Below are 15,542 nucleotides of genomic sequence, written 5' to 3' on the forward strand. Positions count from 1 at the left end.
GAGGTCTCTCTTAATGTACTCACTTGTCCCCAAGTGTCGTTTGGTGCCTCTTGTTCCATGCATGTGGCAGCTTTCTGTCTGTGAAAGGGAGTACGTATTAGAAGGCCTGCATTTGTTTTTGTGGGTATGTTCAGGGATTTTTTGAGCCTTGGTGTGGGGGTGTGGTGAACGACAGCTTTTGCATTCACAGTGGACACTTCGGCTCTAAGAATCGCGTAGGTACATCTGTGCTGATTTGGAAATTGTTGGTTGTATGTTGGTTTTTTTTTCCTAAGTTACATGCTACTGCGTGTGGTGTGATCCCATTATGGAGATCCATTTAAAATGATATACAAATGTTTATGTCCTAAGCAAAGAAATGGAAGGATGCTAGCTAAGCTGTAGACGGTGGATGGTTTTTCCTTTAGGGAATGAGATTTGGCAGAAGAAAGTAATTTAATTTTTCACATTATGTACTTATGTGTTTGGAATTTTTAATTAGTGTATGTTTTGCAGGTTTTAAGAATGGCGAAGGAAACTATATATTTCAAAAATAATGATTACTTTTATTTTGAAATAGTAAGAAAAGAACTGGTTTGTTTTTTAGGGTGAAATAGTGGTGAAGAATAATAATCGGACCGAATCTGTAACTGATAATGCTGCTACCAGTCCCTCTTCATGTACAAGAGGTAAGAGTGGGCTACCAAATATTATTTTAAAATATAAAAATTGTCTATTGTTGTCTGTTTTCTTAGTTCATTTTCAGTCTAGTGCAACTGAAATGTTTTTGTTTTAAAGCCTTCTTTAAGGCAGCTGATGGGTTGATAAACTGGCATCATTGTTAGAAGACTGAAGTAAGCAAACGAGATCCCACATCCATGCACAAGGAGTGTAAACTACATACAAGTAAAGCATTCTAAATGAAATGTTTGTTCGGTTAAGTGAGACATTTTATGAACTCAGAAATGATTACTTTCTTAAGCATTACCTATATCAGTGGTTCTCATAGTTTTTGGTCTCAGGACCTCCTTAATACCCTTTAAAAGAACCCCAAAGAATTTCTGTTTATTTGGATAACTGTCAATATTTATAATATCTGAAATTAAAACTGAGAAATACAAAATACTTATTAATTCACTTTAAAAGTAACAATAAACCCATTACAGGTTAACACAGCACATTTTAATTTAAAAAAATAACTATTTTCCAAAGTTAAAAAACTAGTCAGGAGAGGAGAGCAGCCTTTACGTTTTAGCAGCTCTTTAACGTCTGGCTCAGGAGATCTGCTTCGGCATTCACCTGTTTCACTGTTCTCTGTTGTACAGCCTCTGGAAAACCCCACTGTACTACGCTCATGGGAGAGTGAAAGTGGGATAGGCAGATGGCACATTCCTGTTACCAGGAAAACAATTTTGACTGTGGACCCCTGAAAGGGTCCTAGGAGTCTCAGAACTTTGAGAACTGCTGGTCTGTCCTGACCTGGCCCAGAAGTGAGATATTCAGAGAGAGTTCAGTAGATTCTGCTTTTGAAGTTTTTGTGAGTAGCTTGTCCTAACAGAAGCCCTTTTTACAAAATTATTCTAGATTTATTCACAGGTGTGTTTTCTATTGCGTTAGCATGTTTGGTATGTACGTGGTTCAATAAAAGACCTTCACTTTAGCAACTGCTGTGAAGATGCATAGCTCTGTGGTGACAAGAACAGCCTGTCTCCCCACTGTGGGGTAGTCACAGGCTGCTGACATGACCTGCCCGTGTCCTGAAGGATGTCCTTTGTTTTGTCTGTATATAGAGTTTCATGGGCACCTACGGAGTAGTGTTGCCATACTTATGCCTATGTTCTAGAAAGAAATAAATTAACAGTTATTGCGATAGCTGAAGTTTAGTGATCTTTGATTTCTGATGTTAAAGGTACACATCAGGGCCACAGTTTGCTGTGGTTAGTAGGGCTACAGTTTGCTCTTTAGCTCATTTCTGTGTGTTTGCCACGTGGATGTATTTGTGGATTATTGTTTTTTTTTTTTTTTTTTTTTTTTTGCGGTACGTGGGCCTCTCACTGCTGTGGCCTCTCCCGTTGCAGAGCACAGGCTCCAGACGCGCAGGCTCAGCGGCCATGGCTCAAGGGTCCAGCCGCTCTGCGGCATGTGGGATCTTCCCGGACCAGGGCACGAACCCGTGTCCCCTGCATTGGCAGGCAGACTCTCAACCACTGCGCCACCAGGGAAGCCCTGGATTATTGTTTTTTAATGGAAACTTTTTTGTTTACCACCTGCACCTCTAAGTTAAAAGAACAGTTCCTAGGAAAGTCAGTTCCCCTTACGAGTTAATTCAGCATGCATGTTCCAAGAAGAAAAACAAATTTAGTGGATACTGTAGTTTCCAAGAGAATGTTCTTGACAACACCTTAATTTAACTATGCTCTTGAGTACTTCATGTAATGCATGCTTGGAATTTCTTTTTACTGTTGGGATTGTTCAACAATTTTGGTTATCTTTGAGCAGAATTATCTTGGACACCAATGGGTTATGTTGTTCGGCAGACATTATCTACAGAACTGTCACCAGCCCCTAAAAATGTTACTTCCATGATAAACCTAAAGATGGTTGCTTCATCAGCAGATCCTAGAAATGGTAGTATGTCATCTTCTGAAGTTTTATCTTCGGAGCCTTCGTACAAAGAGAAACATGTTGTCCATCCTACTAAAAAGGTACGTGTCACAGTTTGATTATGTTGCTCTTCTGTACCACTGGATTGTCTTTTTTTCTCAAATCCTAACTGAAAGTGTTTCATTCGGTACTGTAGGCACTAATCTGAGTTGGTTGTATTCAGTACTTGAATTGAATACAGTCTAGGGACATAAGTGGTAGCTTTTATACACAAGTAAGGATGTGCATGTTAGACCTATGGTCTTAAAATATCTGTGGACCATTTTGAATTCTTTACAAGAGAGATGCTGGCAGTAGCTTATGCTCTGGTATATAAAATACTGCAGTCTTTTGTCTGTTGATTTTACATTGCTTTTACCTACCAGGTACTGGTAGCAAATAATTGTGTGCCACATTTTGCGATCATCATGTATGTTAATTGATTCTTGGTTAATTGCAGCTACTTACTATAAAATAGCATTTCAGAATCCATTTTTTCCTTTCAATTCAAATAATTTTAAGTTGTTATTTTTCAATCCCTAGATTTCTTTCTTGAAAGAGCCTTTTTTTTTTTTTTTTTTTTGTGGTACGCGGGCCTCTCACTGTTGTGGCCTCTCCCGTTGTGGAGCACAGGCTCCGGACACACAGGTTCAGCGGCCATGGCTCACGGGCCCAGCCACTCAGTGGCATGTGGGATCTTCCCGGACCGGGGCACGAACCCGTGTCCCCTGCATTGGCAGGCGTACTCTCAACCACTGCGCCACCAGGGAAGCCCAGAAAGAGCCTTTTTTACTGGGCTAGAGTTTGGGTTTGATTTTCATTGTGTACTGATAACATTATTTTAAGTTGAAATATGGTCATATTTGTTTAGTGCTGGTTTCCTATCTTTTTGAGTGTTAGAATACTTTTTGATATCGAAAGTGTCTTAGACCATCCCACACAAACAGGAGCTGTGTGTTTATGCTTGGTTGATTGAGAAATCTCTGCTGGTGACAATTAATGGTGAAGTCAGACCTGTGTGCCTGTTCCCTACAGCTTTATGCACATACTTGTGAAACACAGGAGGCGGCTGTGAGGCCCCTCCAAGTACACATGGAGACTGGCCAGCTCCAAGGCCCCGCTGGTGTCGGGGCGCAGGCTGCACAGTAGGCCACCAAGTCACCATCTAAATGAGTTTTTGACACTCTTAAGAGTTAACAGATTTTATTTTATTTTCCCAGCATCTTTTTAAAAATTATTTTTTAATTAGAGGTGTAAGAAAAGTTTATTTTTGAGAAGTCCCAAAATAAAGATGAGAGAATGAGGATCTCCTGTAATCCTATGACCCAGATGGCTTTGCATTGTGGTCATAATGTTTTTTTTTTTTCCCCCTCTAAAACTTTCTGTATTGTGAATTTTTATTACTGAAATAGCACCTGTAATATTACAAGGATCTAATTATGGAAAAGGTCCTTTTCCCATAGCCCTTTGGTCCCCACCCCTCTAGGAGCCTCCATTAACAACTTGCTGTCTGTTTTACCTCAGGGCTCCTGAAAACATAAATAAATAAGTATGTTTATTTTAAGTTTTTTTTTTTTTTAAAACAGAAATGGGGGGACTTCTCTGGAGGTCCAATGATTAAGACTTTGCCTTCCAGTATAGGGGGTGCAGATTCGATCCCTGGTTGGATAGTTAAGATTCCACATGTCTTGTGGCCAAAAAACCAAAAAAACCCATAAAACAGAAGCAATATTTTAACAAATTCAATAAAGACTTTAAAAATGGTCCTAAAAACCCATGATTTTTGCTTTTTTTGTTGTTGTTGTTCTAGTCCAGAGCATCACAAGGTGACGATACTGAGCAAAATGAAGCCTCAAGGAAGAATAAGAAAAAGAAAGAAAAGTCTAAATCAAAGTATGAAGTCCTGACAGTTCAAGAGCCACCAAGGATTGAAGTATATTTACATTTATTACTCACCTTGTTTGATATAATAAATGGGTCTTCCTTAATAGAAATGGGTTCATACTGGTTGCTGAAGTAAAAATTCTCCAACATTTTCTTTAATAATTGTAGTACTGGGCTTCCCTGGTGGTGCAGTGGTTGAGAGTCCGCCTGCCAATGCAGGGGACGCGGGTTCGTGCCCCGGTCCGGGAAGATCCCACGTGCCGCGGAGCGGCTGGGCCCGTGAGCCATGGCTGCTGAGCCTGTGCTCCGCAATGGGAGAGGCCACAGCGGTGAGAGGCCCGTGTACTGCAAAAAAAAAAAAAAAAAAAAAAAAAATTGTAGTGCTAAAGAAAGTAGTTGTCACCCATTTTCTTCAGTTCTTCATTTTGGTGTCCCCAGTGCAGTGCCCATCTCATAGCAGGTTCTCAGTAAACAAATGAATGGCCTAGAGAAAAAACTACTTGTATTGAAATTTAATGGTGTGTATGCCCTACTACTAATATATACCCCTCAGTATCTTCTGGTCTGTTTTTTTCTTTGCTTTGGCATGCTGGCTTCTGCAGGGCCTCCTTTTCTATCTAGATGTTTTGGTATAATATGCTCCACTATTGAGAGAAACTTAGAATACTGTAGATCTGTCGTGGACCCTGGTCAAGAAGAGAATATCATGAACTTCCGAAAGTGCTCTTTAAATTGTTGTCCAGTGATACTCCAAGAATGTCTCTGTTCCCCAAGGAGCCATCCTGGATCCTGATTATGTTTCTCATGGGTCTGCAGTACCAGACTCAGCAGCCTGGCTCCTGGTGCTGGCAGAAGGGTCTCTCAGCAGTACTCCCAGGCAGCCAGCTTAGGGTCAAGCCCGAGGTGTTCCCACAAACTCGAGGGACTCCCGGGGCTTTTTGACATTCCCTTGAGAGTAATGGGGTTGCATGTTTGAAAACCTATGACTGCGGTAGAGCATTATCGTTTGGGCCAACAAATAACTCATTATTTCTGCCCACATTTTTCACATAATTTCTCCAGGGTCCCTAAAACGTTGACAGAAGCACATAAGACATTTTAAAATGATTTAAACATTGTTTAGAGACCTGTTCCTTTGTTTCTTTTTTCTAGTCTAGGATCAGCACATGTGACAAGATGCTTACATCCCCTGAAGTCCAGATTGATGGTTTTCCTAAAGAAAAGCATAGTTGAAGGATGGGTGCTTGAACACTCTTGTGCCAGGGTGCTTGGGGCAGTTCGTAGACTGCTTGGTGAACCCACATCCTTGAGGCCCCTGCTCTCTCTCTCTGGAGCAGAGAGATTCAAACTGTGGTCCTTAACTTTGTTCTAAGAGTGAAATAAAGCCGAAGCACTTACATTAGTTTTTTGTTTTTGTTTTGACTGTTTTATAACACCTTTGAGCACTTTTATAAGGATATTTTTATGGAAAGAAAATAAGAGCAAGGAAAAGGTTGTAGTTGGGCTTATTTGATAATTGTGATTTGCGAAGAGCTAAAGGGTGTGTGGTTTACTTAGGATGCCGAGGAGTTTCCCAATCTGGCAGTTGCATCTGAAAGAAGAGACAGAGTAGAGTCACCGAAATTTCAGTCTAAACAGCAGCCACAGGTAATTTTTAGATTGAAACCACAATTGCTTTTGGCTTAACTTTTCTTGCTAAACTAAACTGAGAAAAACTGCTTTCCAGGCTTCTTTGTGTATGGGGACAGGTGGTTTTGTTTTGATTCATTCCTTCATTGGGGAACCACATCCAGTATGTTGAAACAAAGTTGCTCTTAAGCTAAAACTGCTTTATCACTTTTGAAATTAGGCTATGGGTAACTGCCATTGCTGTATCAGAAAGGGGGAACACAAACTGCCTAACTTGGATTTAAAGAAAAAACTTTGACTTAGTTTATTCAGGAAACAGAAGAATCTCTTTGTGAGGCAGTAATGTCTGACAGAAGGAAAAAAGAGAGCCACCAGCATTTCACTCAGGTAGTCAGGATCAGAGGAAGAAATGATTCTTCTCTTGCCTCAGCCCCACTGTGGATTCAGGAATGAACTTGTAGTCCATAATCTAGATGGAGAACTTGCATACTTTGGGCATGTTCATTGTCATTTTGCCTTTCAAAGTGGGGTGATTGTTTTCACATTTGTGAAAAGTAAAATTCTAAACCCATGTATCTTTGCATTCCTATGTTGTAATTTGGTTATCTTCCATCCCTGCAGAGGTCTCTGTGGCTGCCTGTGCTGTGCTTAGCACTCACCCATTGCCATGAGCCCTCACCCAGCGTGAATTTGGCATCAGGGAAGAGAACAGTGGCGTGGGGCAGGAGTGGAGGTGTTAAAGCACAAGAGACAACACGTCCGTACAGCCTTATACAGTCTCAAAACCCAAATCAGAATGATTTCAGAAATAACATTTGTTTAGAGTGTATCTGACTTTGCGCCTAAATATAATACTCACCTGCTGGGTGTGTTTTGGACTTGTATAAATTTTTGGTCATGCCTCCATGGTTTCATGGCACTTGGTTGGCTCACTTAGGCAATTGGAGAACGAATGGTGTTAATGAGGCAGTAGTACCAACCAACTAGCCCCACACATAAACTTTTGTAGCCAAGGACTTTATACAAGTCTCGGTTCCTTATCTGTAGATGTATGCTGTTATTCACAATGGAGATGCAGACGTGTAAGTGGTTTAATTAAACCAGTGTTATGAAAGGAGGAGGAGGAAATAAACAACCTTGGTGGTAATATTGGCAGATAATTTGGAATTGACTGGGTTTTTAATTACTTTAATTTTTTTTAATTTTAAGATTTTTATAGTCCCTTTATCTGTTTTATCTTATTAATTATATGATTTTTTAATCATAAAATGAAAAGCACAATTTGTAAAATATAGTATTATAAATAAACTTCTGATTTTTGAACTTTTTAGAATAATTTTAAAAGTAGTGGAAAGAAGAGCCAAATTCCAGTACAGTTGGATTTGGGAGGAATGCTAACCGCATTGGAAAAGAAGCAGCACTCCCAGAATGCAAAGCAGTCCTCCAAACCAGTGGTGTTCTCAGGTAAAAGAGTCTTTTCATTTCAGACAAATGATTGAAGCCTTTTTCAGTAGACTATTTTGTGACTGTTTTTTCTTGTAATCAAAAGTTGTTTATATACGATCAAAATAATGTGGTTCTGGAATAAGGATAGTTATAGACCAGTAGAATAGAATTGAGAATCCAGAAATAAACACACATATCTATGGCCAGTGAATTTTTAACAGGGTTGTTGAGTTCATTAAAAGGACCAAGAACAATCATTTAAAAAATGGTCCTGGGGCAACTGGATTTCCACATGCTTAACAATGAAGTTGGACCCCCAACCTCACACCATATACAAAAATTAACTCAAAATGGATCAACAACTTAAATAATAAGAGCTAAAACTTGAAACTCTTAGAAGAAAACAGAGGTAAATCTTCATGACCTTGGATTAGGTGATGAATTTTTAGAAAGGACACCAAAAGCACAAGCAACAAAAGCAAAAATAGATAAATTGGATTTCATCAAAATTAAAAACTTTTGTGTACCAAATGACATTATCAAGAAAATGAGAAGACAGCTTATAGAATGGGAGAAAATATTTGAAAATCGTATAAGGATTTAATATCCAAATATATAAGAACTCTTACAATTCAGTAACACTCATTTAAAAAATGGGCAGAGCTCTTGAAAAGACATTTCTCCGTGAGAAGGTATATGTACTGTCAATAACATGTGAAAAGATGCTCAACATTGGTAGTCATTAGAGAAATGCAACTTAAAACCACACTGAGGCAGTTCTTGAAACCTACTATGATAGCTCTAATCAGAAACATGGAAAATAACAAGTGTTTGTGGGGATTTGGAGAAATTGGAACCGTTGCTGATGGAAATGTTAAATGGTGCACTTACTTTGGAAAACAGTCCCATGGTTCTTCAGAATGCCAAATAGAGAGTTGTCATGTGACTTGGCAATTCCACTCCTCTGAATGTATCCAAAAGAATTGAAAACAGAGACTCAGACACTTGTACACCAGTGTTCATAGCAGCATTATTCGTAGTAGCCCAAAGATGGAAACACCCCAAATGTATATCAACAGATGAATGGGTAAACAAAAGGTGGTATATACACACAATGGAATATTCAGCCTTAAAAAGGAAGGAAATTCTGTCATAGAAAGTAGATTAGCGGTTACCAGGGGTTGAGGGGAGTGGGGAATGAGGAGTTATTGTTTAATGGGGATAGATTTTTATTTCGGGGCATGAAAAAGTTTTGGATATGGGTAGTGGTGATGTTTCCAACATCGTTGTGAACGTAATTGATGCCACTGAATTGTGAAGTGAAGAACGGTTAAAATAGTAGTTTCTATGTTATATGTATTTTATCACAAAATTTTTAAAGTTATTTAAGTACGATGATTTTAAGAAATAGGTCTTATTAAAAGGTGGGTTTTGGGGACTTCTCTGGTGGTGCAGTGGTAAAGAATCCACCTTCCAATGCAGGGGATGCAGGTTCAATCCCTGGTCAGGGAACTAGGTTCCCACAGGCCACAGGGCAGCTAAGCCCGTATGCCAAAACTCCTGAGCTCAAGCATCTCAGCTAGAAAGCCCATGTGTCACAAACTACAGAGCCCACGCACCCTGGAGTCTGCGCGCCACAACTAGAGAAGAGAAAACCCGCGCACCACAACTATAGAGAACCCTGCACACTGCAGCAAAAGATCCCACATGCCGCAACTAAGACCCGATGCAGCAAAAAATAGATAGATAAACATTAAAAACAACAACAACATGGGTTTGTGGGTTTTCCACTTGATGTGACGACTTGGTGTACCTAAAAGTCTTACGTAAGTGCCCTGTACAGGTTATAAAGCTTCACCAGATTGAAATGAATTACCTGCCTGTTCATGGGAACACAGCGGGTGGCAGTGTTGGCTTGGTAGTGATGCAGTCATTCTCTCCTCTGAAACACCTCTTAGAGCCAAGATAGTTAAAATTGGCAATATGTTATACAGAGAAATAATGCACATTTGCCACCATAGTCTTTTAAATATGTTTCCCTCTGAGGCAGTTTATTTATTTTAAAAGTGAAGAATAGGTATCCAAGGAAATGGTAAAGAAGCTTACTTTTTTTGGTTTCTGAAGCAGTTTAAAGCAATTTGTGGACATCATGTCATTTTACTTATAAATACCTCAATCTGCATCTCTAACTGATGGTGATTTTATTATGGCATTAATCCCAGAAAGGATAAACATGATTTGTCTCTTCAGTGGAGGGAGGTAGCATTTTTTTTCTTTTGAAAATTTTCAAACATCTGGAAAAGCCGAATAAAATCATGCAGTGACCACCTATGTACTCACCATCTAGATTCTAATTTTTTTCAATCTCGTAATTTTTCCATAGGTCAGCGAACTATGACCTGCTGGCTGCTGGCTGTAAAGTTTTATTAGAACACAGCCAACACTTGTTCATTTAAGTATTATCTGTGGCTGCTTTTGAGTTATAATGGCAGTTGAGCATTGCAGTACGCGTATGCTCATTAGCCTAAAATATTTGCTCTCTGGCCCTTTAAGGAAAAGTTTGCTGACCCCGATTTATCCATTCATCAATATGTTGTTTTTTATTTTTGCTGCATTTAAGGTAGGTTGCAGACACCACTGTATTTTACCCCCAAGTGTTACAGCATGCATATCATTTACTAGAGTTCAGTATTTATTTATGGCTCTTCTTTTCCTTTGGAGGTAAAATATGCATTTAGTGACATGCACAGATCTTAAGTGCACCATTTGAAGCCTTTTGGCAAATGTATAACTGTGTAACGTAGACTCGTGGCTATGTAGAACATCGTCAGCACCCTTGAAATTTTCCTCAGCCCCTTCCCATTCCAGTCATTCCCTGCTGCTACCCGCAGGCAACCATGGTTCTGATTTTTTTTCTGCCATAGACTAGTTTGTCCTTGTTCTAGAACTTCATGTAAGTGGAATCTTAGTATATGCTTCTTTGTGTAAGGTTTCTTTCACTCGACACAATATTTTTGTGACTTACTTACACTGTAGATGTATGTCAGTAGTTCTTTTTGTTTTTTATTGAGATGAAATTAATGTAGCATAAAATTAACCATTTTACACTGTACAATTTAGTGGCGTTTAGTACATCCACAGTGTTGTGTAACCATCACCTCTGTCTAGTTCCTAATACTTTTATCACCCCAAAAGGAAACCCCTACCCATTAAGCTCCCCATTTTCCTCCTTTCCCCAGCCCCTGGCAACTACCTATGGATCTGCCTATTCTGACATTTTATATAAATGGAAACATATAGTTTGTGACCTTTTCTGTCAGTCTGCTTTCACTTAGCTTAATGTCTTTGATGTTCATCCATATTCATGTATCTTATTTCACCAGTGTTTGTGATCGAATCATACTCTGTTGACCACAATTTCTTTATCTATTGATGGACATTTAGGCTCTTTCCACCTTTTGTCTGTTGTGGATAATACTGCTGTGACTATTCATGTACAAGTATTTGAGTGTCTGTTTTTAATTCTCTTGGGAGAGTGGAATTGCTGGGCCACGTGGTATTTAGTTTATAAATTGCCAGACTGTTTTCCAAACTGCCTGTGTACCATATTACACTCACCAGTAATGTATGAATGTTCTCCTGGTTCCACATCCTCATCAACATTTGATGTTGTTGGTCTTAATTTTAGCCATTCTGATGGGGGTGGAGGTGGGATTATTTTGAAGCTGAAAATTCTGAACACTATCTGGCAGATGATTTTATATGGGCTGCTGAATGATATAGTCAGCAGTTTCCTAAACAGCGTTCTCATGGCTACAGCAGAAGTAAGTTTTAGTGAGTTTCATAGTGACCTTTATTAAAAGCCCAGAGTACAAATTTAAAATGTCTGAATACAGTTAATTTAGCCCATGTACAGTGTGGCTGAGGCACCAGTCGACAGTGTGTCCCTGAACCCAGTGTTTCTTTTTCACACAGTATCCCCAGGATTGCCAACAATGGCACTGCCTGGGAGCGAGCTGAAAGTGCAGGTTCCAGGAACACCTCAGAAGTGGTACACTAGAACCACTTGGTATGGGAAGGGCAGTAGGTGTTTTTAACAAGCACACAGTGGGATTTTTTGTTTTGTTTTGTCTTTGTTTTTCACTTTTTTGTGGTGGAAAATTTGAAACATAATCAAAAGTAGAGAGAATATGATGAATACTGCCACCATGTGCCCATTACCCAGCTCCATCAGTTAACAACATTTTGCCAGTCTTGTTGCATCTGGAACTCTACTTTTTTTTTCTGAAGTACTTGTAGACATCAGGTCATTTAACCTGTAAATACATCAGTATCTCTAATTGATGGTGATTTTATTTTTAATTGAACCACTCTGCCATCCTCCCGTCTAATAATATTGATGATTATTTCTTGCTAGCATCTTGTATCCAGTCTGAATTTAAATTTCTTTGTCTCAATGATTTTGGTAATTTTATTCATTTCAGGATCCACAGTTTTATACATCACATGTGTGAGTAATTCTTACATATATCAAAACTTGGGACCACTGCCTTCTTAGATATTCCTCAAAGTTGCTTTTCTCAGCTCATCTTCTGTTTGGTAAAGGCCTGCAGTGTTGGCCTTTCCAGAGAAATCTGCAAAGTGCTTGGCCAGCTGCTGATTCTGAAGAATGTAGCTTCTTGGGGAGCCTGCAGGGAAGTGTGTAAACTACTGACTGAGCATTCTAGATCTCCAGTCAAAGGTAAAAGCAGGAAAAGTGAGGGAACTACCTCTGAGGCTACATGAGGTGGCTATTTTGCAACTAGGTTCAAGTTGGACCTTTTAGATGCAGTTGTGTACATAAACAGTTTTGCAAGGAATGGGAGCCTTCAATCAGATGATATTTTTAAGTATTTGAGGTTGTCAGATTGTAAGGTTGGGATTTTGGTAGTATTGAAAGGACATTTTGGTCAGAGATCCCAGGAATACCCAAATACTGACATGTCCATCACCTTCCTTTTTGACATCAGTAATGGAACCATTCTTTGCAGAAAAAGTAAAAATTAGGTAAGAGGAATTCAGGGTTCCTCTTTATTTTAGATGAGCCAGTACCAAGTACCCCTATGTGGGGCTTTCTTGCCAGAACACAACTTAAGTCAAAGGCCTTTGGAGGCTTATGTCTATTCTGGAGCCCAAGTCAGGCCTTCCCAACTGGCTGGTCAGATTAAAGAGGAGGTGAATGCTTTTACCAGCAGCATAGGGAAGAGTAGCCCTGGCCACCTAGCAGACAGTGTGTTTAAGATATGTTTCTTGTAGACAGCATATAGTCAGAGCTTTCTTTTTTATCCAGGCCAACAATCTCTGCCTGTTGAGTGGGGTGTTTTACTCATTCATGTTTAATGTAATTGTTACTTTGGTTGGATTTACTGCTGTTGCTATTTTTTTCTGATTCTTATTTATTCTTCTGTTCATCCTTAACTGCTTTATTTTATGTTAAACAAATATAGAGTACCATTTTGATTCCTTTGTTGATTTTTCCCTTTACTTTAAAAATACTATTTTCTTAAAAATAAAGTGGTTGCTTATAAATAAGTAAATTAAGCAATGAATTCTGTCATTGTTTATCTAGGAACATCTATATTTTACATTCAGTTTTTGAAGGATAGTTTTGCCGGGTATAGAATTTTTGGTTGACTTTTTTTTCTCCCGATACTTTGAATGGCATTCCATTGCCCTCTTGCCTCCATTGTTGCCAGTGAGACGTCAGATATTACTTGTCTTGTTGTTCCACTTTCTGTGGTGAGTTGTTTTTCCCTTGCTACTTTGCATAGTTTTTCTTTGTTTCCACCTTCAACAGTTTGACTATGATATGTCTAGGTGGGAATCTCTATATTTATCCTACCTTTGGTTGGGTAATGTTTATCCTATTTTGGCTTTGTAGATTAAAGTGTTCATCAAATTTGGGAAATTTAGGGCCATTATTTCTTCAGAATATTTTTTGTCTTTTCTCTTTCCTCTCCTGGCACTCCCATTATATGTATAGTGGTATGTTTGTTGTTGCTCCACAGGTCTCTTGAGGCTGTCTTCATTTTTTCAATCTTGTAAAATCTTTAAAATTTTTCTTTAAATTGAATAGTTTCTATTGATTTATCTTCATGTTCACTGATTTTTCTACCATCTCAAATCTGCTACTGAGTCTTTTTCCTTTGTTATTTGTATTTAATGAAATCCTGTGTTTTCATCTATTCTCATAGTTGCCTTGAAGTCTTGGTCATCTGTGTCCCACAGCTGGGAGCACTCAAAGACAGTTTCTGTTAACTTCCTTTTTTCTTTAGTATGGGTCACACTTCCTTGTTTCTTTGGAAGTTTGAAAAATTTTTTGTTGAATACTGAATATTTCAGTTAATATATTGTAGCAACTCTGGATTTGATTTTTTCCTTCTGAGAGTAGTGATTGTGCTGGGGTTTTTTTGTTTTGTGTAAGGAACTGCCTTGGTCTGAATTTGGTGGCTGTCTTCCTCACAGTGTGTGGTTGTTGATGTCTCTGCTCAGTTATTTTTTTTGTTTGTTTTTATTTTGTTTTTGGCTTGCCTTTCCAGGAGTCGCCCCTGTGTCTACACAGCACTTTTAAAACATATTCCAAAATTAAGGAGGGTGGGTAAAATATATTTGGAAAAATACTGATGGTTGTTGAAGCTGGACAGTGAGTACGTGAGTTTGTTGTTATACATTCTCTTTTTCTTTGGTATGTGTTTAGAAATTTTCCTAATTAAAAAGTAGGGGGAAAGTATGAACAAGTTAACTATTTCCTTGGGAACAGGAACAAGGTGGGAAGTAGAACAGAACCATAGTATGCAGTTGAAGTGTACTGAGTAGTGATTGTGGTCATGTATTTACACTGTGCAGGGAATTTAGGAAAGTATGTTTATGTCTAGAAAACTCAAGAGAATCAACTTGAAATATTACTAGGATCTTATAAGGTAGTGAGGTAGAAGGTATGCATAGGGAAGCCAGTGGCCAACTCCTGCAAAGGCAGTGTCAACTGAAAATGGTGGAGTAAAAGGCATCTTAAATCTTAAGTACAAGCTACCCGGAAAAATTCTTAATCAAAAAATGAGACCCACACATCATCAGATTTTACTGAGCAACATAGGAGATTTGATTACAGATTTGATTACAACATAGGAGATTTGATTAAAACATAGGAGATTTGATTACAGGGATAGGAAGCTGATTCTCTAAGGGACAATTTGATGAGGATGAGGAAGGTTGTGGGGATGGGCGGGCAGCATAAGGAGCCCCTGAGACAGATCTGCAGCGAGCCTGCCCTCTGGAGCCAGGCAGGTGGCGGGCAGCAGCCTGAGCCATGTGTCCCTACTGTGTTGTAGTCGGGGCAGTGCCCGTCCTCTCCAAAGACTCCATGTCAGGGAAGAAGGGCCACCGCTTTGGCCAGGTGAAGACCCCGCACAACCCCTTAGACTCCAGCGCCCCCCTGATGAAGAAGGGGAAGCAGAGGGAGGTCCCCAAGGCCAAGAAGCCAACCTCGTTGAAGAAGGTGTGTGGTATTTTGTTTGAAATTGGGCGCGAGAAAACCTACAGACTCTCCTGTATCTGTGTTACTCCTTTTGACTCTTACATTTTTAGATTTTAACCTTCACTCTCATTTGAAACTGCTCTTGTCAAGATGGGTACACGATTCTCTGAAAGATGATCCCTTGCTCTTCCCACATGGTGTGCTAGAGCAAGTGAAGCAGGGTGCCTTAGCTGCTGAAGGGGGAGGCCTTATTTATTTATTTATTTTAATGTTTTGGAATGACATGGACAGAAAACCAGAAATGGGGGAGTATGTTCTCATTCACATTTTTTACCCTCATTCTACCCAAGGCAATCTGTCTAGTGCTCAGATTTGGTAAATATTGGACACTTCCTGGCACACGTTCTTTGATTTAATTTTCAAAGCAGCCTGTGGAGTGTGGTGGGTC

General features: G+C 39.3%; 1 protein-coding gene across 17 annotated transcripts in view; it reads left to right on the forward strand.

The window, feature by feature from the left end:
• Positions 1–15,542, forward strand: part of SECISBP2 (SECIS binding protein 2) — a 40,285-nt gene that overhangs the window by 11,503 nt on the left and 13,240 nt on the right. For 8 of the 17 annotated variants that reach the window (XR_004350286.1, XR_004350288.1, XR_004350287.1 and 5 more), the window contains 6 exons: positions 587–668; positions 2,479–2,684; positions 4,433–4,555; positions 6,064–6,153; positions 7,467–7,599; positions 14,949–15,115. Coding sequence is in view for 14 of the 17 variants with exons in the window: in XM_032634350.1 (XP_032490241.1) it covers positions 587–668; positions 2,479–2,684; positions 4,433–4,555; positions 6,064–6,153; positions 7,467–7,599; positions 14,949–15,115 (801 nt within the window). In the remaining 3 variants the exon portion in view is untranslated. The remainder of the gene's footprint in view (positions 1–586; positions 669–2,478; positions 2,685–4,432; positions 4,556–6,063; positions 6,154–7,466; positions 7,600–14,948; positions 15,116–15,542) is intronic. The other 9 variants (XM_032634362.1, XM_032634361.1, XM_032634363.1 and 6 more) reach the window with 6 other exon arrangements.

This window comes from Phocoena sinus, chromosome 6, assembly GCF_008692025.1.
Source record: "Phocoena sinus isolate mPhoSin1 chromosome 6, mPhoSin1.pri, whole genome shotgun sequence".
NCBI lineage: Eukaryota > Metazoa > Chordata > Mammalia > Artiodactyla > Phocoenidae > Phocoena > Phocoena sinus.